Source organism: Poecilia reticulata, linkage group LG2 (genome assembly GCF_000633615.1).
Source record: "Poecilia reticulata strain Guanapo linkage group LG2, Guppy_female_1.0+MT, whole genome shotgun sequence".
NCBI classification, from domain to species: Eukaryota; Metazoa; Chordata; class Actinopteri; order Cyprinodontiformes; family Poeciliidae; genus Poecilia; species Poecilia reticulata.
Window position 1 is genome coordinate 7,398,375 of NC_024332.1, and position 23,152 is coordinate 7,421,526.

Sequence of the window (23,152 nt, forward strand, 5' to 3'; positions counted from 1 at the left end):
GCGTGCGTGCGTGCGTGCGTGCGTGTGTGTGTGTGCGCGTGCGTGTGTGTGTGTGTGTCTGCACAGGACCTGGTGGACGACATATCTCACCAGGAGGTGGTGTTGGGCAGAGTGAACTCTGCAGGAGAAGACATCAGCCAGATGAGCACACCAGATGATGCCTTACGCCTCCGGTCGCAGCTTAAACTACTCAACACTCGCTGGGCCAACGTCTGCCAGGAGCTCAGGGAGCGTAAGAGGAGGTGGGCGGGCCCCCATCCAACCTCACAGCTGTGATTTGACGATCACACCATGTCCGACAACGTGCCACTACTAAGAGGTGACCTTGTGTCTGCAGGTCCGCCGAGGTGCGAACAGCTGGCGCAGAGTTTGAGGAGGACATGGGCTCGATGCTGAACTGGCTGGATAAAGCGGAGGGTGTGCTGGCCATCCCTCTGCACCCCCCAGAACCACAGCACATCAGGGACACTTTGAGCAAAGTCCAGGTACGGTTAAAAAAAATGGGGATGATATAAAGAATGATTATTTGCTCCCTTGTTTGAAGGCTATTATGGTCAAAAAACTTTTGCCATTTTTCTTAAGAGATGGAATCATTTATACTTCACAAGTTTTTTACCCTGTGCGGGTTGCACTGACCCCGCATGCGCTTTTAAGAGGATTTTTTGTGTGTGTGGTTTCGGGAAGTGACGGTCTGACGGGATAACACATAAAACCCCATCCTAATCCCCCTGCTTTCCACTTTTCAAAGTCCAACTGACAGAAGAAACCATCTTTTACAGAGTACTGACACACACAGCACTGTTCAGTAGAATGAGGCATGAATCTCTATTGCCTTACGGAGGCTAAGATTCTGGCCATTAGGAGCTGCTAAAGTCGCATGAAATAAATATTTTCTGTTATGTGTCTAAGACGCGTGTGGAGGAGCTTCCCGCAAAGAAGTCGGCAGTGGAGAATCTGAACGCCAAGCAGAAGATGCTAACCCTTCTTCCTGCTGACAAGCACAAAGACATCAGGGGCATCAACACTCGCTGGGCTCAGGTAAGCAACTACCACTACTGATGTCACTGAGCTGTGGGGACGTGGAGTTACAAACCATCAGTTCAATTCAAAATACTAAATGTTGTGTGATCATCATACTAACGACTCGATTTTCAGGCAGCAGAGACAATAATCTATACTAGCATGTTCTGGATGACTCCTTCAGTTGCTGCTGGCAAATGCTAATTCACCTCACTTGTTTTTGCCACTCCACTATAAACCAGGCAGAGAGATGTTGGAGTAGGGGAGGCAAGCCTTGCTAATTTTCATCAATGGAAGAGACGGTTTTAACTTCATCCTTCTCTCTGATCTTTGGCCTCCTTTTCAAGTCCTCTGGGATTTAGGGTGATGTCATGGGTACACGTCATGACAACCCAAACATAAGAGAGAGAAGAAAAAAATCTTTCCAGTTCCCCTGCATCTAAAGCCAGAGGAAATAATTCAACCTCAACCAAATAATTTTGAACAAAAGTCAATGCCGGGAATGAACGAGAACTGAGAGCAACTTCAAAATGCTGCCACCGATCCTAGAACTCAAGAATTTATTGAGCTTAGCAAGGCTCACTGTATGTAGGACTACAGCATTTCAAGGATGTTGAGGTATAGACTTTGACTGGACCACTGAAGCAGCATGATTCTTTTTTATCACAGCCAGTCTCTTGTAAAGTCGTTGCTGTGTATGGGTTGGTTGCTTGGACAGAAGACAGAGATGTTGTGTTCATATCTTAACAAGCCCAGATCATTAACCCTCCACTACCATGCTTGCGCTTCTACTTTCATTAAACAGGGTTGTACCTTTTCTTTGTTTCTTTCCTTTAGGTGTCTAGGGCTCTGCCTGAGCGTCAGCTGGAGATCGAGGGTCTGCTGAAGGAGCTCCTAAAGATCCAGGGTGAGCTGGACGACCTGTCAGCCTGGGCGTCGAGCACGAGGGCCAAGCTGGAGCAGAGTCCCCAGGAGCCACCACCCAGAGTACAGCAACTTTTGTTTACTTACTCATAATAACCGTATATTTAATTTTCTTACTTAAGCAACGAATACTAAAGCTTCGTGTCCAACAGCTAATTGAGGACGTTCAGCAGAAGAAGCCAGAAGTGGAGTTTGTTTTGGAGCGAGCCAATCAGATTTACAGGGAGACTCCTCCAGGACGGCTGGACAAGGTGAGCAGCAGCTGAACTTTAACTACACACTGACGTTTTCACAGTGCGCTTCGTCTCTGTAAAGATGATGTGAAGAAAAGTCTTTTGTTCCAACATCACGTTCACGTCTTTCATCTCACCACCAGGTTTTCTTCAAAGATTTCATCACATTTTAGATCACCGTCTTCATTAATTTAGGTCTCAGATAAAAGGCACGCTCTCCTGCTGAACTAACTGAACTCTTTTGATTCTATTTGTACAAGCTGAACTTGAACCCTTTGTTAGCCGAAACGTGAGTTATGTGCGTGTGTGTGTGTTTTCCATGTGTTGATGACGGCAGGGGAAACACGTGAAGCTAAGAGAGGACTGGACGGTGATTCTGGAGCTGCTGCAGCAGCACAAAGAAAGGACGGCTGCTGCTCTCGTCTCCAAAAAAACCCGTAAGTTTTCTTTTACAGACACATCGTAATACTTCATATACAATCATCACCAGAAAAACATCTGATGCAAAAAAAGATGCTAATGATGCAACTAAATATGAAGACAGAACTGTTTCTGTCTTTATTTAGTGGTGGGTTGAAGTGAAGCACAAGAAATTTGTTGCTGTACATTTTCACATATCTGTTAAAATCTGTTAAAATCAACTTTTTGTTATAATGTTATTCCCTAAGCAAAAACATGCTAACGACTAGATTTTTTTAATACATGTTTGAGAAATCCTTTAATGTCCCATGGCAACCATTCAGCTGTACAAAACGCTGAGTTATTTGAATAGGGGGATTTTTTTTATTTATTTATTTATTTTTTATTTGTGTTTTGTTTTCAGACTAATTGGATGTATAGGATGTCTGAGAAAATTTTCAAAACAAAACATTTTTATAGTTTAGTTTGTCCCTACTATGTAGAAAACCATCATAAGTCTTAATTAACACAAGTCTTAATTAATAATGTCATATAAAATTGACTTCTTTTTTTTTTTAGTTCATTTGTCTTGGTTTTTTTTTATCTCCAAAGTGTGATGCTGGAAACATTTTGGAGGCTTACCTTGAACATGTTTGGAAAGTTTCTGGAATTTGCCATTTTCTAGAACGTTTTCTAACATCGTATGCTTCCCAGACGAAGGCCTGACAGGAAGTTCCCAGCCTGAATCTGCCGCGCTCCAGCAGTTCAACAAATCCTGGGCTGAGCTCACCGATTGGCTGAAGATGCTGGATAACATGGTGCAAAACAAGCAGGTGGTGGTCGCCGACCTGGACGACATCAACGAAAACATAAACCAGCTCAAGGTGACAATCTTAGCGCAGCTCAAACACAAACTGTGATCAAGCTAAGTGATGGAGAAGCCACATGTGTGCACGATTTAGGCTTTCAATAATAATATTGCATGAATGGGAAGTTGAGTGTGCATTGCTTGCGCTCAGGAATCTCTACAGGAGCTCGACAAGCGGCGCCCCCTCTTGGAGAAACAAGTAACGGCAGCACAGAACCTGAAGAACAAGACCAGCAACCAGGACACGCGCAGCGTCATTACAGAACGCAGTAAGCCACACACATCCTCACAAGCTGCGCTTCCATTACAAATATACACAAAACTTGTGTTACATATATTCTAACAAGTTTTATATGGTCACCTTGAAAGGCACCGCATCCTAGTGCCAAAACGTTTTAGTGAAATACCAATTTTTTAAGAATTAAGTGTTTAATCTCCCGTGGCAACTTATCAGCTGTGCAAAACGCTTGGTGGAACTGGATGTTGCCTTCGAGGACAAACCTCCTCCTCAGAACTGCAGCTTCCAAGTCTCACAGAGCACTCCGCTCCTTCAGACTAGCCAGCAGTAATTAGCAAAAATCTCAATATATGAGGTACTTCTCAGGAATTTGCCGGTAAAAATGTTAAAGGTTTAAAAGAAGAGCAGTGACCAATTTTTAAGGCATTAAACTATGAAGTCAAACATTTTTTAAGTCATATTCGATGTATCTGGTATTTTTATAACAACTGGAGACAATATAGCTACTTGACTGTGCCATGAAATGGCACTATGTACCTAGAAAACACACAGTTTTGTTTTTTCCTCCTGCACAGTCGACAAGCTTCAGACCCACTGGGAAGACTCTCAGACCAAACTCTCCGACAGGCTCAAGCAAATCCTCAACATGCTGCAGGACTCCACAAACTGGCTGGACGCAAAGCGGGAGGTGGACTACCTCATCAAACAGGCCAGTGGGAGGCTGGAATCGTGGCAGGAGATCACGTACACAGCGGATGTGCTGAAGAAGCAACACGCAGATCTGAGGGTGGGCACCAGAGATCCATTTGCATGGCTGCGTGACGACTGGCACTCATAGATCTGTTGGCATCGAAAACGAGAATGAGCCTTTTGGTTTCCGTTCCCCTGCAGGTCTTCATGAAGGACCTGAAGCAGTGGCAGGGACAGGTGGCTGAAACCAACGCGCTGGCCAACAAGCTGCTGACACTCTACGCCAACGACGACACGCACAAGGTCACCCAGGTCAATGACAACATGCTGGCGACGTGGGCGCACATCAACAAACGGTAACCGCACACGCGACAATACCAACGTCCTTCGTTCAGGAATACAAGTTGCATTAGTCCAAAAATATGCCATAAAACAGGAATAAAAAAAAACACATATAAGTTGCTCCTGTCTATGAGACGCAGGATAATCAAACTGTGAACAAAAGCATGACTTATAGTCTGGAAAATACTGAAGTTTGTTTGATTATGAACAGACTCAATTGGTAGACCGCTTGTTACATGGAAGACCCCGTCTTCTGAGTGTCTTGGTGTCTTAACGTGTGGTAGAAATGACAGTAGATCCAACTGGAAGAGCAAACATTCAGAATGAGCACCAGTCTTACTTTTAGTCATGTACCTCTAATGCTAAGCAATGCCCAGTTTCTTTGCTAGCAGGGAAAATAAATTATTTTTCTTCTCCAGTCTTTGTCCAGTCAGTTGGTTTCTTTGTGTTGTCTGAATAAGGAATGTGTTTGTAAAAACAAACTAGAGAAACTGGCTGGACTTCTGCAGGCAAACATTTGTTTTAGGGAGCTTTTAGAGGAACTGAAGCCTTTTAGTTGCTTAGGACTCTCCGACTCTTCCTACGAGGCGGAAAAGGCATTTCTGCATAAAACGCGGCAATAAACTTATGACCAATCATGCAACATTTTGCACACAGTTCTGTCGGGATAGTTTGACCGGGTCCTAGTATTGAGAAATAACAAATCACGCAATTTTTGTGACGACTTTATGTCAACGAGGTGATAACATGAAATATTTTAGCACCTTTTCTGTAAGTCAGGACAGTCGTTTGCCAATACGAAAGAGAAATCGTTGTTCAGAACATTATTGTGCATCTATTAATTCGTGAAAATCTAAAATAATTGGTGAAAGTGCCATGTGTCCAGGGTTCATTTTGGGTCAACTTGATAATAAAGCCTGAGTTTGGAGGCAAGTCCTCGGTTTCCCTCATCTCTCTCGCTCGTGGGCTGCAGAGTTTCAGACCGAGAGGCGGCGGTGGAAGCCGGCCTGAAGCTGCTCCACCAGTTCTACCTGGACCTGGAGAAGTTCCTGAGCTGGCTGACGGAGGCGGAGACCACCTGCAATGTTTTGATAGATGCTACCAACAAGGAGAGGCTGCAGGATCAGCCTGAGGCGGCCAAGAGGCTGCTGGCCCAGTGGAAGGTAGGACACGGTTTAACACACACACATCCTCTTCATTAAGGCGTGTAATCTGGCTTGTTTGAGGTTTAACTGCATGACCTGGTTATTTACCAGGGACAGAAAGTGCTGGATCTTAACAGGGAGCTCAGAAAAAAAAAACTAAATTAGTTTCAGCTCTTCTGCCATCACAGTTCTTGTTTGATCCGTCCCCCATCCCTCACCAGGTACCAGTGGAACAGGATTATCCATGTTTCTCACTCCACCTGTCAGCCATCATTAGACGATGACTGATTCCCTCATGTTTCCTCGCTCGCCGAGTCAGGATATTAATGCAACAGATTTCCTGTGTTTATATATAAAAAACTGGACCCTGCATGAATAATGGAGGAGCACTCAGCTTTGGAGCTGTGTGGGCAGAGAGTAAATTGTTTTCACAAGGACAGCATGGCATAAGGGCAGAGCAGGTTTAGCAGAGAGACTTTCTTCTGCATCTTTCCTCATTTCATATTTTTTTTTTCTATATTCATACAGAGTGATAGATTTTTTAATGTTTATGTATGCCTGTTTTAATGATTATGGCTCACAGCAGACAAAAATCCTAATTCTGTCTCTCAGGAATATTGAAATATTAAGTATTTTATTTGGGCCGAGATTTTTAATACAAGCAGGAATGGCCTCCCGAAAAGTATGTCCATCTGCCGTACAGTGTGTCATTGTTTTCAGTGTTGACCACGTGATTCGTGTGATGCAAAAAAAAAAAAGTTGTCTCCATTGCAATTTTGCGAAATATATCAATTTCGTTACAGCTCAAAATCTGCCATTTTTCAATTCAGCGAGTTTATTTTATTTTTGCAATTCCAGTTACACAAAATGGAAACACAGCTATTTAAACCCAACTTTTTTGACAATTTTTGTGTAAATTTTGCAATAAATTTGCTCAACGATAAGTTGTCCCAGATATCGTTGTGACAAACAATATTACTGTGACGTGACGGTTCAAACTGCAGAAAACAATCAGATATATGCCTGAAATAGTACCACACATCCAATTTTTTTTCTTTTTCTTTTACGGGGGTAAAACGATCAGAATTGTGTCATTCAGACTGTGGTGAAAAAGTGGTCCGTAGGTCACCTGAGGCCATTTGAAGGTGAATGTTGTGGAGAATACCAAACCAAAATCTAATCAACATTCTGTAGCAGGAGTTTAAACTTTCCTTCTCACTCCAGCCTTTTTAGATCTACAGTGTTTTTAATCGAGCTCACTTCAGTTTTTGTAAAGCTCACATCAAACGCCATCCCAGAAGATAACGTCCTCCCGGCTCAGCCCAGTGTTTGATTAACAAGTCGAGCAAAAATATATAAAGGAAAAAAATGAAAACACTTGCACAATTCCCTCCCCTGCTTGGAATGACAACAATGCTGATACGGCAGCATGAAGAGAGCTCATTGGCCGCTCCCGGTCTGGCGGACATACGGAAAAATGCCCCCCGCTGCATTGTGGGTGTTGAATGGTAGCCTCTGTCTGTGGCGAGGAAACACTCTGACCCTCATCCTGCTCCCACTCGCTCTCTGTGTGGAAGCTCGGACACACTCGCATGTTGGAAACGGAATCTGAAATGCAAATTTCAGCTTTTATTCCCTCTTCTCACACACACACGCACACACACATGCGTTAAGAGTTGTGTCAGTCCAACAGGCAGTGCTGTGTGCAGTGCTGAGATAGTCTTCTGTGTCCAATTATTATGGCAGTTGTAGCACCCAGAGAAGTGCGCACACTCTCTCCGGGGCGACAACGCCACACGCAGATAAGGTTTAATTGGAAAACGAGCTCACTCATCGTTTTCCTCTTGCTTTCATGTCCTCTTTGCCTCTTTCCTCCTCCTATCTCTTCTTCGCCCCCCTCTTGTGTTTCCACCAACTTACCCGGCCCAACTTTGTCTCCTCGCCCTCCCCGTCCTTCTCGTCTCCAGTATCTGCCTCGCGTTTTAAACGGAGGGCATTTCTGTGCGGCCGCTGTGCGCGGGGAGCTTGTTTGAACAGAACAGAGGAAAAACATGATGGCTCTTCCTCTGCGACTTAGCTTCTAGTTTCTTCTTTGGAGGATGCTGCGTAGGAAGGTCTACCAAGTTCAGGTTGGAACGGAAAATTCAAGCTTCGTTCTTTTGTAAAGCGGAAAAAAAATCCTGTTATGAAAACAGAAAATACATTTACTGTTCATTGTGTGTTTTACATGTTGTAGACGTCGTTTTTAGAGTTTTGTCGTTAAAGTTCAGATGGATAAAGAACTTCTTTGTTTCAACGATGATCGTTGAGCCCATTGGATTCATGTGAAAGTCTTCTCTTGTCATATTCATGTCTGACCTAATCTTTGGTTAAAAAGGCAGTGCTATATGCTTTCCAGCCACTGAGTAGCTGCACAGTCAAGTAATTATGTCAACTTCAGTGAAAATTTGACTTTGCAAGAAATTGGGCATTTGTGTCTTTAAGAAACTCCTGTTCTTTCTGTGACTCTGCCTTGTTTCAGAAAGAGCAGGAGTTTCTTAAAGAGACAGGCCCAATTTCAAGGCATTAAAATTACAAAACTAAATTTCTCTCTCAAATCATATAGCATTTTTATTATAAATCCTGCCTGTTTGTGTTAAACTAGGACCTCCAGGCAGAGGTGGACGGCCATGAAGAGCTGTATCACTCCCTGGATGAGAACGGCCAGAGGATCCTGACCTCTCTGAGGGACCCTGAGGACCGGGTTCTGCTCCAGAGGCGTCTGGACAACATGAGGCAGCGCTGGAACGACCTGCGCAGCAAGACTCTCAGCATGAGGTGAGACACACCTGGACTCTAGACGGTCCAAAGAGGGAGAAATGCTTCAGTTTGGATCCAGATGATTTAAAAAAAAAAATGGTGGGAGGAAAAAGCGTGTGCTTGTTTGGTAGGTCACAGCTGGACTCTGAGATGGCTCCCTGGAAGAGGCTCCACATGTCACTGCAGGAGCTGTTGAACTGGCTAAGGCTGAAGAGTCAGCAGCTGGAGCAGGAGAAACCTGTAGGGGGCGATGTTCCCACTGTGCAGTCCCAGCTGGATACACACAGAGTAAGGGGGAAACATGACACAAGCTTATGTCTAAGATTAATAAGACATATTTGTGATGTTTTTTTTTCTGTGTAAAATTGTTTTAATTAACTTTAGTGGATTAAAAAAACAGAAAATTGCTGAGTTTAGGGACAATAATAAAAGACTAAAATGAGAAGAATCAGACTGGAAGAATCCATGACCTCCTGAAACTCACACTAGCATCATAATTTAATATCTATATGCAGGGTTTGTCACCAAAAAATACAAAAAAAGACAATAAGTAAAGATTAAATATAATGTCCTGTCATGGTAAATGGTAAAACAGCCAATGAAATCGAAGAAAACCTTCAGTGTAGCTGACACTCGATTCCAAGCATCGTTTGTTCTGAGATCAAAGATAAGTGGAATGAAAGCTACCTCTGGTGTAAGTAGATAAGAGACTTGAACGTGTGTGTGTGTGTGTGCCTGCGTGTGTGCGTGCATGTGTGTCCCAGGGGTTCAAAATGGAGCTCAGAGCCAAGGATCCAGTGGTGACCAAGGCTCTTGACGATGCGGGATTCTTCCTGTCTGAACTGCCTAGAGAGTCGCCATCACCTGAACTGAGAGGTAAAACACATGCACACGCACGCACACACGCACGCACACACACACACACACACACACACGCACACACACACACACACACACACAAACTTCATTTATGTCTAAAACAGATTCGCTGTCATAAATAACGCATTTATTCCTGCTTTATAATGTTTTTGTTTTGAGATTGTTCCTTCAAAGAACCATTTGACGTTTATTTATTTATTTGGTTATTTTATTCATTTACAGTTTAAGATGAACATGCCACACTTTGACCTTAACAAAAGTTTTGACTGAAAATAGTCTAGCACTTTCCTCAAAGGTCAGTTAACTACACCTCAAGTAAAGGAGCAACATAGGAAGTCTTCATGAAAATTTTATTTACTACATGAAAATTTACTACATTGTTTAATCATGAATTAAACAGTGATCTCCCACGGTTTAGGTTCAGTTTCACACACCCTGTACACTTTTGGATTTGGAGGATTTGAGCTCCTTCAGTTCTCAAATCAGACATAAAGGAAGAAGGATTAGCTTTCCATCTCTCTTTGCTCATAAATTAAAAACATGCATCCTAGTGACAGCCTAGCAATGACTGCTTGTGGAAGTCGACATGGAAACACAGTGGCAGATGCTTTACTGGCAGCGCTGTTTGCACCATGGCAGCAGCTTGGACTATGAAACAAGCCAAGCCTAAAGTGTGGTCTAATAAATCTGACAGGCTGCCAACTTGAGCAGGTTCAGAGAGGAAGAGGGGAATTCCAGCGTCTGCTGAGTCAGTGCTTCAGGCAGTAGCTCTATCGCCCTCATGTGGCTCTCAGAGTTGGGGCCAAGTTTAATGGCCAAAATTCAACAACTTGAAGGACAGACACAAGGGTGTAAATACCTTCCTAAGGTGCAAATATTTCTATGATCTAGTCAAAATTTTGACCTAAATCCAATTGAGAATCATTGGCAAGACTTGGAAATAGGCGCTTACAAGAGCTTTTTATCCAACCAGACTGAACTTGAGCTATTATGTGAAGAATAGGTGAAAGTTTCTAGAAACATACCTTCATAGAGGCACAACTGATCAAATATAGCTTAATAAATGAGGCTGTTGCTATGAGTTACTCATTTTGCCAGACCTGGCTTATCCCAAACGTCAGACATCAGCCCAGAGGAGCGTGCTCAGAACGTGGGCCGAGTGTTGCGCAAAGAGGCGGACGACGTGGTGAGCCGGTGGGACCGGCTCAACGTCGACTCGGCCGACTGGCAGAGGAGGTTGGAGTTGGCCCTGGACAGACTGATGGAGCTCCAGGAAGCAGAAGACCTGCTGGACAAGCAGCTGAAACAGGCGGAGATGGTGAAGCAAGGCTGGGAACCCGTAGGGGAACTGTTGATTGACTCCTTACCTGAGCACATCAGCAGAGTCAAGGTAACTCCAGAATAAACCAACAGAGCAACAAGTCACTCTGTCTTCATAAGAGTAATTATCTGCATTGACATTTTAATCTGAGCGTTTACAAATGTTTACGTATATGTGTGTGTTTCTCTTTGGCTCAGGAGTTCCAGGAAGAAATAGCTCTGATTAAGGACGATGTGACACACATGAACCATTTGGCATCCACGTTCGATCCATCCGACATCCAGTTGTCTCCTAGCAACCTGGAACGCATTGAAGACCTCAACACGCGCTGGAGACTGCTCCAAGTATGTACCCTTAAACATTCTCACACACACACCCCCACGCACACGCCCGCACCCACCCACACACACACACGCACACACACAAAAAACTGTCTCCAACCTAAACCAGGGTACATCTGGTTAGCTCCTGGTTCCCTAACCTTGTTGTTTTTAGTTATTTAACTACAATTTTACCTTCTAAAATACTCTCTAAATACAGCTGTGTGAAGATATTTTACCTGTCATCGTAAAGGTCTCAACTTAATTTATATGTTCATGGATTGAGAGGTCAAAGCTTTTACCTTATTAGGACATTAGCCTGAGTGCCTTCCATCAAAATGCTAAGGTGGCTGAAAAGCTGAAGCACTGAAAACACATGTAGGCAAAGCTTTTAAGGACGTTAGAGCAATGTTTGCACTCTATTAACTACCCAAGGCTGACATTGCTTTGACTAAATTTAGCCAAGACCTCAGCCCCAAACCATGTTAAATTTTCCTGCAAATACATTTGGTTAAGTGAATGACAATCCCAACTTTGGTGGGGTCATGGTTCGTTAGGTACAGAAGTCACACACACCACACACTTGCGGTTCCGTCTAGGTGGAAAACCTGCCTGTTCACAGATTTATATTATAATCCATATCTGAAATATTTAAAACAAAATGCAGCTTGAGAAACTGGAATAGCTAAGCGCAATGTTGATTCACACGCTATTGGTTGGTGTTTGCAAAACAGCCAATCGAGGAATGCCATTCATTTTCCTTGATGTTGATTGGTTGTATCCCCCAAGAGCTGAAATAAGGAAAATCATGGACGCCAGCTTCTGCGGTAGACGGTTTCTGCTTAGCACTACTGCTTTGTGTATTAATTCATATTAATTAACATTAGGCAGCTAATGAGCTATGCTTTGTTAGATTGAATTTAGTCTTAATGCTATCACTAAGCTAACTAAGGCTGGATACAAACACATTTTTTTCCAATCATAAGACTTATTTACTGTTCAAAATGTGTTCTTTATACAGCCAACAAAGAACACTTTAGCAAAGTTTGCATTGTGTGCAAACGCTGCTAAAGTTTGCACACAATTAATAAATTCTAGAACTGCAGTGCTAAAGGTAGCAGCATGTGGAAGTAGCTGTGTTAAGTTAGTTCTGATTTGCTCCTGTGTGTATCTGCTGGTAAATGCTTCTGAAAGTTTTTCAGAAGGATTTGTGACCAAAATAAATGAGATAATGTTAGAATCTAACAAAAATCTACTTTAATCGCTCAAACTTGAGCAAATTTTCATTTTTTTAACACAATCAGTTGCATACTCAGTATGTAAAGCAAAATAAAATGTTGAAATGGTGAGTAATTACATGTAGTTAATGTGTAACAAAAGAATATATCATCAGGTTGTAGTAGCAGTAGCTGGCTGAACTAACATTTAAATGATAGACTGCACTCCTGAGACTACACCAAGTCTTTTATCACAACAGGCTTTTATGATCTGAGTGCTCTTCTAAATATTTTAGACATTTTGACTACTACTAAGATTACTATGATTAAACTGAGCTAGCTCAGCCTTCATGGTAGAATACTTTCATAATGACGAGGTGCCAGTGATCAGAGGCAGTTCAGCCTCGGTTTGTGTCAGCAACAATAAACACAACCCTTTGTGTACTGGAAGTCAACTGGTGATCATAATAGGGTGTGACGGATAGAGCCAATCAGCCGGATGAAATGGACGCCTGGATGCAACAGCAGTGACAGGACCAGAAGGCTGGTCTTTCTGAAGTTCGGACCGGAGCAGGTGCTTTGGCACCGACACAAGCATCTGGCTTTCTTTTCTGCAACAATAAACCAAGGTGTTTCTTTGCTCGGTTTTAGCCATAACACACAGTGCACTACTGTGTGTTATGGCATCATGGGAACATCCTGTAATATCAGCCAGGTCTGCAAAAAAATGTATTTGATGCAACAAAAAAAAACAAAAAAACAGTTAATAGTAATAATAAAATGTCCATAAAAGAAGTTGGACCCTATCACGATAGAATCAGGACTCATCTCTACGGATGTATTAAATGTTTGCATATGGTTTAAGTGAGGCATCTCAAGACGCTTCTTGTGTCTCAAACATACCTTCAAGAACTTTTCAAGAGCATTGACCTGAGCTGAAATCCAGTGTTGGCCAGTGATGCAGTAATTTGTTCAGCCATCACGGCAATTGTGGAACTGTACATTTTGAAGAATGCAGTTCTGAAAGAAGGGGTGAACAACAAAACCTGCCCAACCAATGTGGAGTGTTTGACTGTTTTACTGATCTGATACCAAAAGCTAAAGTCGTAATAACTTTGGCTTCTCTTGTTCGTTTTTTATTGTCCTTTGAATATTGCCATTTAGAGTTTAAACTGGTTCTTGATAACTTTTTTAGTCTTCAATCTAGGTATTAATGATTTGTTCAGATGGGATTATGCCTAAACTTCATGTTGTACATCTAATATATGTTTATGTCCGTGTTGGGAGGAGGGGAATAGCTCGAGATTCAGCTCTTTCAAGCGAGTTCACAGTGTTCTTTTATGCCTAAAGGGTCGCAGGTGATGGTCAACATAGGCACAAAGTGCACTCTCGGTAATAGCAGCAGATTCTGCCTCAACAATCCCACACCGTCTCTTGTACAATTCTAATCAGGTTACCGTGGATACAGGAAAAAGCAACTCGGGCAGCAATGGACTGGATGAGGTGGACTCAAAGGTAATTTCAGTCCCTGACTGCATAGAAGCAGAAAAACTGGGACGGGCCATCACTGTCGCATCTTTTTCGTCTCACATCGCGGCTCTTCTCCTCTCACTTCCTCTTTCCCATGCTGTGTCATCAGCTGCTTTGTCATTTGGGTAGCAGATGAAAGGTTGGATGTTTAATGAGCCAGTCTGTCCACAAAGATGGACTCTAACCCATCTCAGTCCAGCAGCTTGAGGACTTCAGCGCCCAAGCTCACACACATACTTGCTTCCCCTGGGGATTTTAAAGATGTAGCTTCCTGGCAGGTGTTGACAAAGCAGCAAGAATCAGCTGAATTTCCATCATTTTCTATTAAGGAATGATATTTTGCCATGCATTTAATCTTCACAGACACTACTTTATTAAAAATAGTGCCACCAGTATGTCTTGTTTAGTGGCTCCAGTTCTATTCACCCCTCCACAAATGTGTTCCTTCTGCTGGTAGATATTATTTATGGAAGTCATAAAACCACAAATTGAAATACAGACTATAGAAAATTATATTTAAGAACCATTTTTGACATTAGTTTTTTTAATTCTACTAAAAATAACATTGATAGGAAACCAATAGCAGTGTTGGCAAGGAAACAGTCCACATTAACAACTAAAAATATCTAACAAATATCCCTCTCGCTGTAATTACTAAAATAAATTAACTTTATGATGATGTTCAAATCTATTGAAATGTCTATGGAAAAGTCTCAACCTCGTCTGGTTTTGATCCAACACAGACTTTTAGCAATCAGGCTGAACTTGCACTTTTGTCAAGTTATACAATATTGGTGAGCTACTAGATCATCCACAAGGACTACCCAGCTAGCTACAGGCAGTGGTGCATAAAGTGGGTAGGCAGGGTATGCAACGCATAGGGCGCAGCACCAGAGGGGGCGCCAAAACCCCATCTGGAGGGGGCGGCGCGCCGATGATGTTTTCCCATACACTTCAGCGCGCCTTACGCTMCTTTACCTCGCGCACATAACGAGGTAAATGTAGCGAGTTTTACCCTTCACTTATCTTCGCCTCGGAGGGGGGGTTAGCTCCTTCATCCTGACGTTCCTTCCCTTGGGGGGAGGGTGGGGGCGCCGATCTACGTTTTCGCATCCACCTGAATAATGTGTAGTTGCGCCACTGGCTAAAGGACTTTAGCTGAAATTTTAGCAGAAATACTGGAACACTTTAGAATTTTTTATTTTTATTTATCAAACAGTGATCTTGTTGTCAGTCCTGTCCTTTTAAATCTAATTTAAAAGTGTTGGGGGTTTTTTTGGCAGAAATGAACCTAACCCAAAAGGTTCATAGATCCTGGTGGTATTTATAACAGCTTGAGTTAAGGAGGAAGTGAGTTGACAGGAGAGTGGGGCCACTTTCTGTTCATTAACTCCTGTTGTTTTGATACTTTTTACATTTCAGATAACATTTGTAATTGAAGCATGTAGACATGCCTCATTCAGACTGCATCACCTTCAGTTCCTCAACTTCAAATTCAGTCATCCTGTCCATGCTCATCTTTGTTTTCTTCACTCGGGCCACCAACGTGTTCTTATGTACACCACTTTGTCTTTTTTAATGCTTATAATTATTTACATGTGTCGATTTAAATGTATATAATTTAGCTTTTCTTTTGGTGATATATTTGGCTGAAATAACTTTTTTTTCTTTTTACACACAAACCAAATGATGCAACTAAAACAAGTGGACATAGCTTGTTAGTTGGTGATTAAAAATAACATCAAAGTGGAAGGAAAAACATACATCTGGAAAATGTAAAGATGATCTATTCCATTACGTTTTTACACACTGCGACCGAAGAAACTAAAGGGATAGTTCAGATTTTGCTGAAGTTGACAAAATCTCAATAAATTAGTAGATAATTGGCAAGATTTAATTTATTCAAAATGAAGGGTTATAACACAGAGTAATACTCTGGAAAATCACTTTGATCAAATATATTTTTATTGTATGTATTGTATGAGAACAGCTCTTCTAAAACTCCAAACTATCCTTGTTAGCTTTTGTAGTTATTGAATTGATTTGTGTTTTGGTCATAAAATGTATCTAAATGAACATCAGAGGGTCAGGCAATGAATAAAAATGTTTATTTTATTTTTCTTAGAATGGCTCCTGCTTTCTGTCTAACAGATATCTGTCAAAGAACATCTGAAGCAGCTGACAGACGCTCACACAGACTTCTGCCTTTCTCAAGGTGAGGCCCTGCCCCTCTCCTACTCATTTCTATACGCCCAATTAAATCAAATAAAATGATGCTAAACTTTATGATTTTGCCAGGTTTTACTCTGTTGATTTTGGTAGCTGTGTTTTTTTTTTAATCTAATGTAAACCCCAAAAATACACGAAAATAAATAAATGATACAGGAAAGTATTAAACCATAAGCCACAAAAGGTTGTTAATGGAAAGTTAAGTGAAAGGAGAAAGTGTGTTAGGAAAAAAGAACAAGAAGCTGGGACAATTTTTTTTATATCTACTGGAAAACAGAATAGTTTACATATCAGGGTAAATTAAAGAGCAGGCTCGCTTTGCAACATCCTATCTTTGTAAAGGTCAAGTAACAAAAAGAAGATTAAAAAGAAGAGTATCTTGGGATTTGTTGCACCTTTTTCCCTCAGATAATGCATAAACTGTGTGAAAGTTCAGGTCTTTTGTTGTGACACTCCTCGTCTGTCCCTGTGTCTTCTCCAGGATCGGTAGAAAGACCGTTCGAGCAGGGCATCTCTCCAAACAATGTGCCCTATTATATCAAGTAAGTGCAGATCTCTGGTTGGTGGGCCAGCTGATCCTTACATTCTCCTGCCCTTTGTGAAAGCAGCTCTGTTTCTTCTGTTCTGAGCTAAACCGATTTCCCTTGGGAACTTTAACTCAACTTCATGTTTGTTTTTAACATATTTGCCACCTTTACTTCTAATGTTTTGTTTTACATATACATGACGTATGTTTCAAAAACAATTAAAGCTTAGAGAAACGTCAACTCATACTATTTTTGTTTGATCGATGTCCAGAGAAGGACAGCATGTAGATAAATTTCTACATTTTGTGGTTTAGTGATGTGGAAGGCTGATTTGGGACAAACTTATGAACCACTGTGGATCAACCGTAAGGGAACATTATGACAGAGTTTTTGGAAGAATTGCAAGTCAGTCATTCGTGCTTACTTCAAGTCCTTAAACGCAGATTTCAGACCACAAGCATGTCGCTGTCTGAAAACAGTCCGCAAGATGCTTAAGAGTCTCCAAAACCCTTAAACTTCACCATTGAAATGTCAACGTTCTTGCTAGTGTTGATATGAACTTGTAAAATCAGAAAGAGGCTGCTAAAGTTACAAAAAGAAGAACTGGAAGAATCTGATATAAATTATTTGGACACCAGAACGGAGAACATGTTTGAACTTTTCCTTAAGAGGTCAACCTACGCCGCAGGGATCACGCGTAGCTGTAAAGTCTTGGACAAATTGTCAGCTTACCAGGAAAAAAGATGAGACGCTACAACCGAACACATGCTTCTGCATTTTAAATCAGCTGGAAGCTTTTCAGTAGCAGCTGTTCATGTTTAATACCGGCGAGGATCTCCTGATGGATCCACATGTTTTCACTCTACAGTTGGTACTCGTCACTAATTGGGGGCATAAAATCCAGAGTGGATCGTCCGGATATCTGCAGCTGTACTTGCATGGGCACAAACGGMTATTGTTTCACTACACACACACACACACACACCTCCACACTGTTCCAGAGTTAATGTAACAGTTGAGACTTGTCCGCACTTTTCTCCTCAATCCTGCAACACTGACTCCCAAAGCAGAGCTACTCCCCCCACATCCCCTCACCCTTCCTCCTCCATCTCAGCTTATCTCTCCTTTCTCACAAGCAAAAGGCACTTTGCACTCCTTCCCTCCTCTAGCTCTCTCCCAGCCGGCCCTTATTGTTCTCCCTCTGCTTCACGATGCCCAGTGCGAGTGGTGTTTAGCTCTCGCTGTCCGTCCTTCTTGTCAGGGAGGTGAAAACCCCCCTCAGATGATGTTCAGGCTCTTTTGCTCCCTGAAACAGCAGGAAGGGGGGGAAGGGATTCAGAGGCAGGGAGCCTGAGCTCTGCCTGGTCTAGCAGAGCTGTGGGTCGATGCTGAGCGGCAGGCCAGGCTAGACAGGAAGTAAGCGGGGTTTCATTTCAAAATAAAGTTCTTCATTAAAAAAAAAACTAAACTTGTGGATAAGTGTAAAAGAATACTTCAATCTTAGAAGCTAAGATCAAAACAGACCTCTAGAATTTTAAAGCAACTCTCACCAGAAGTGACATTTTATACAATATTTTATACTGGTAATTGAAGAAGGAATAGAGGTTGGAAGTTGTGCGCCACCAATAATCTTTCCATGTCAAACACAAACTGAACAGGACACTTATATTTGTCAGTATATAATAATGACGGACATATGAAATCAGTACAATATAGAAATGGAAATGAAATCTACATTTATTTCAAACTATTTTAAAAGTTAGAATAGGTAATTATTTAGAATAAATGCAAGTAAAAATAAAACTAAATCAAAGCTAAATTAGAGGTTATATTAAGTATGTGGCTATATTTTTTTGTTGACTACAAAAAATGTTGTTGATTTTGTTCCGACAATGTATCTTAACAATTTACTGTATGTAGGAAACCCTGTTTTTTTTCCTTAGGTGGTGCCACATCAGCAGAGTTGAGTATGTGGACTCTTCCCATTAAAAAAATACATTAATAAAATCCTCTCTTCAAACAGCCTAACCTATGAAATTCTGGTGGTGTACCTGATTAACCGTGCTCTGTGGAGACGGACATTGATGTCTGATGTCTTCCTAAGAGAAGAGAAAGAATTAAGCTGCTGGTTATTGAGTCCCATCTGAACATCTGTCTGGATTTAAGTTAACCTTCAATCATCACAAGCTTTGTTTTCCCACTGAGGGAGCAACACTTGTATATGGTTTATGTTGTTACTGCTTAATTTTTTCCCCACCACATTTTTACTTGCAAAACATAAGTTGTCTGGCATTGGAAAACGCATACTAAACGTTGATGCTCAAGCAACAAATGCATTTTTTAAGCAAATATGATCGAATCTAAGGGGATAGAAACAGGCTTTCCAACTGTAGGTGGGTGAAGTGTCTTAACCGAGGACACGACAGGAGAGGGGATCCTGCCCCTCTCCTGACCTCACGACAGGAGAGGGGCTCGAACTGAAACAACCCATTTGTCCCCCTTCACTCCCTCTACAGGAAAGTTGAAGCCAGATTCTTTTACTCTGTGTAACATTAAATCAGACTAAACGTTTTCTTCCCAGACAATGATGTCACCTTTGAGCTATTGGGAGGCACACCTTAACTACATCGCTTAACTGTATGATGTCACTGGAAGATCAAGACAAGCCATGCAAGTTTCAGAGCGGACATTCCTAATGAATACTTAAAAATAGAATTATAATTATAAAAGTAGAAATACCATTGTTAGGAATAATAGTTTATTTAAGAACACAACAAGCGGCTACATAAAAATAACAAAATAACCACATGGATTTACATATTGTCACCTTCTTAAACTAATGGCCTAATTTATTTTTGTCATAAGTGAAATAAACTTTAAGACAAAAAATCACCCCCTCAAAATTTTAGGAAGGTGACAATGCAAGACATTGCAATCAAAGAACATTTTAAATTAATCCCGATGATCTTAAATACGAATACAATGTTGCATATGCACAAGTTTTACTAGTTAAATTGAATTACTCATATTGATGTTCTTATAATTTATTAAGATACCCCCCACCCCCCAAAAGAAAAAAAATATTTGGACTGAGCCCAGTGTTTCAGAATCCTAACTACGCCTCTGGGAGTATTGACGACTTGAGTTAAATGCCTGTTTTGCTTCTCGAAAATAAGAGGGATGTGTTTCAGAGTAATGCTGAAGCCATAAAATAAGTGGAAAACAAGCGGTAGCCGCTTTTATTTTGTCTGACCCAGCGGAAGTGTTCCTCCGCTGTATTCCCGCGACGTGTTAGCCTCCGCAGCCCCGTCGCTGCCGCTTGCAGAGAGGAACACACACCGACTCGCTTAGGCCCTTCACGGTAACCTCGGACGCCTCTCGCCGGTGTCAGGAGACGCTCCGTCCGCCTTCTCCTCCTCCTCTCTCCTCGCTGAGTCGAGCCATCACCTCTGGACTCGCAGGGCTGTGATTTGCGGGCGATGCGGGAGCAGTTTCGGAAGTGAGTAGCTGCAGAGGGGCTGGGGAATGTTTGTGGTGCTGATAAATAATGGGGATGGTGATAATGCAGGGGAGCTTTTCACGCCGCTCGCACATCGACCGTGCGCTTTTACTGTCAGTCAATTATAACAGAATATTAAAGCTAATTGTCGGTTTTGCTGAGAAATGAGCGAGAAGCGCTTTTCCCTTTCTCCGCTAATAAAGTGGGAGGTAAATGGTTCTCTTTGGGAGTGATTTAACCCTTCCTGCGGTTGTTACCGGGGGAGCGAGGCGAGGTGTGCGGCCACTCGCGCCTCCTCGAGTCGCTCTCCTCCCCGCTCCTCTGCTGCCATATTGGAACATGAATCTGTATATATTCAGCCCGGAGCTGCGCCTGCATGTCAGCAGTATGTGATTGAATTTTGCCCACTGGGGAATAAGTGGTAATCTCAACGCGTGTAATACACAGACCCCCGCCGTCAGTGCAGCAGTGTTTGAATTCCTTCACACTCCACACACGGTCACCTTCCTGGCAAATCGGCGCTGAATTGTTGCACATTTAGTGCTGTTTTGCACTGATCCACTTATCGGTTTTCAGTATGGCAGGATAGGATGTATGTGATCGCAGGTGTGTGTGTGTGTGTGTGTGTGTGTGTGTGTGTGTGTGTGTGTGTGTGTGTGTGTGTGTGTGTGTGTGCGCGCGCGTGTGTGCGTGTGTGCGCGCGTGCTCTGACTAATTCACTTTTTAGTCCATAACTATTTGATTGACATGAAAAAAAAGTTATGAAACAAATGTCGATTTTTAGAAAAGCATAACTTGAATGAATACCAACATATCGAAACCAACCTAGTTTAGACTTTTTAGCATTTCTTTTTAAATTAAGCAGCATTGTGGGGTATTTTGGACAGAGAATGGCTATTTAAGGTTATTCCAAAGAATTGTATTTGTTTCTCAGCCTCGACTTTGACTAGAAAACCTGCTTTTATTCATTTTTGTTGGCAAAACGGCTGTTTTGCTTTAGATTATTACCCTGCTGTGTAACAGCAAACATGTTAAAGCCTAAAGTTCTCCTTCCTATGTTCTTCTTCAGGATTTATCTCTGTAGATTACGTCAATATTGTTAGCAACTAGTGCCTAGCTCGTTGCTGTGCTTTCAAATTCTTATTCTCACCTTTTTTGACTAAGTACACATAGTCACTTAAATGTGTTAGAAGCTTAGAAAAAAACTTGCAATTTATTAATCAATTGCTCTCATTGCTACTCAAGAGCTACTTCTCTATAAGAAGAGTCTTAATCATGCAGGACATCGAGTGTGAAGCTCTCACTGTCCTATCCAAGGGATAGAATAGCTTCTTTTTGAATGATACAGCAGCAAGAATAGCCCTTAGACTGTAGTGTGTTGATAAGTACTGCTCTGCTTTACAATCATGATATTTCATGCCTCAGATCCATGTGTTGCCACCCAGACATCGGTTTTACTCTTTAAAACATCTGAGCCCTGGTGTGCCCCTCAGCTGTGACATCGGACCACTGTCTTTGTGCATTTTTCACTAGTCCTAATGATTGTTGATTGCAGACTGACTGCTCTGAGTATTTCATAAACTTTTATTTTATCTTCATTCACAGCCATGTCTGGTCTGGTTTATTTGATAGAAGGTTTGTTGCATTTTTTTTTGGAAGTCAATCTATTGTTTTTGTCAGTTTCAGTTTATTATTTAATTTCCATTGGCTGTTCTCTTAATCTGACTGACTGAATAAATTAAAGTTGTGTTCTTTTTACATGTTTGACCAAAAGCTTTTGGTGTATTTAAGTACTGGTGCACAGTTATCAAATACATTTGTAATTCAGTACATTTATGTATGTGTTTTTTTTTTTTTTAAACATTTTAAATCAATTTAGCACTGTTTTTCTGTGTTGGATCGAAATCGGCCGATACTAAACCTCGGTATCAGAAGTGGGAAAAAAGTGGATCGGTCAACCAGTACCAAAGTTCTGGTTGAAACGCCAAAAATGAGATGAGGAATGTATATTGATTGCAAACATTTAACATTAGTGTAATATTTAAATTTAACATTAATTTTCTTGACATTTTTCTCATATCTAGGTCTGATCCAGTCTCGTACCTTGAATTATCTCTTTGATTTCCATTTACAACTTTGTAATCAAAGTGTCGTTTTCAGCTGGTTGATGAAAAAACGACAGCTGTTCACTGTTAGATGAGTCAACGCTCCACGTTGGACAAACACCTCGCTCGACCTGCAGCCGTTCTCAGTCCCGATGCGTTGTCGTGTTGCCGATGAAAGCAGCTGCTGCTCGTTCATTTGGGGGCGTTTGTGCGATCGGCGCTCTCATGACGAGCTGCTGTTTATCCACACTTTGAGGCTGAGGATTTTAGAGTAGCTCTTCACCAGGGGACCCCTCTCCTCATTATCGGGAGTGTGAGTGTGGGAGAGAGGCAAAACAAGCCTGCGGGCCGATTATTGTTTGTGTGTGCTTCAGAGACGGAGGTTAAGTGCGGGTGTGTTCTCGTACAACCAGCTGGACCCACATTGACCGCTTCCCAGCTGGACCGGGTTGCGTTTGTGCACCGCCGTGGCCCCAGGTAGAAACCGGACAGCGGGGAAAAGTCCGAGCTGCACTGCGTTCTTCTTCTCTTCTTTGTTTTGCTCGATGCAGTGGTTGAGCCACACCGCCCACTGTGTTCAGCAGTCACCCACTTTGCACACCTACTATTAAAGCCTGACCTGAAACATCCACCTGCACAGAGGAGAACACCAAGATATCATTTCACCTTTATCCCTGGCTTTATTTACTTCAAATACTAAAGTATGGCTGGAAAGGATTTAAACTAGTAATGTGAAAAATAGTTTTTCATATTTGGACATTTTGACAGTGGTGAGAAATCAAAATAATATATATTTAAAAAAATGTGCATCATATGTGGGGCCAGTTGAAAAAATAAGAATAAAGCTGAGGCAGAACTGGACACTGA

General features: G+C 41.9%; 1 protein-coding gene across 12 annotated transcripts in view; it reads left to right on the forward strand.

Moving 5' to 3' along the window:
- dmd (dystrophin) overlaps nt 1-23,152 on the forward strand; it is a 90,417-nt gene that overhangs the window by 47,443 nt on the left and 19,822 nt on the right. For 8 of the 12 annotated variants that reach the window (XM_008424684.1, XM_008424691.1, XM_008424663.1 and 5 more), the window contains 19 exons: nt 67-242; nt 338-485; nt 910-1,038; nt 1,858-2,007; nt 2,097-2,195; nt 2,515-2,614; nt 3,291-3,460; nt 3,596-3,713; nt 4,258-4,469; nt 4,574-4,728; nt 5,688-5,877; nt 8,504-8,676; nt 8,790-8,946; nt 9,423-9,534; nt 10,659-10,927; nt 11,056-11,202; nt 13,848-13,910; nt 16,077-16,140; nt 16,636-16,696. In XM_008424684.1, the coding sequence (XP_008422906.1) occupies nt 67-242; nt 338-485; nt 910-1,038; nt 1,858-2,007; nt 2,097-2,195; nt 2,515-2,614; nt 3,291-3,460; nt 3,596-3,713; nt 4,258-4,469; nt 4,574-4,728; nt 5,688-5,877; nt 8,504-8,676; nt 8,790-8,946; nt 9,423-9,534; nt 10,659-10,927; nt 11,056-11,202; nt 13,848-13,910; nt 16,077-16,140; nt 16,636-16,696 (2,693 nt within the window). Of the gene's footprint in view, nt 1-66; nt 243-337; nt 486-909; nt 1,039-1,857; nt 2,008-2,096; nt 2,196-2,514; nt 2,615-3,290; nt 3,461-3,595; nt 3,714-4,257; nt 4,470-4,573; nt 4,729-5,687; nt 5,878-8,503; nt 8,677-8,789; nt 8,947-9,422; nt 9,535-10,658; nt 10,928-11,055; nt 11,203-13,847; nt 13,911-16,076; nt 16,141-16,635; nt 16,697-19,966; nt 20,181-23,152 lie in introns of those variants that run through there. The other 4 variants (XM_008424677.1, XM_008424713.1, XM_008424705.1 and 1 more) reach the window with 2 other exon arrangements.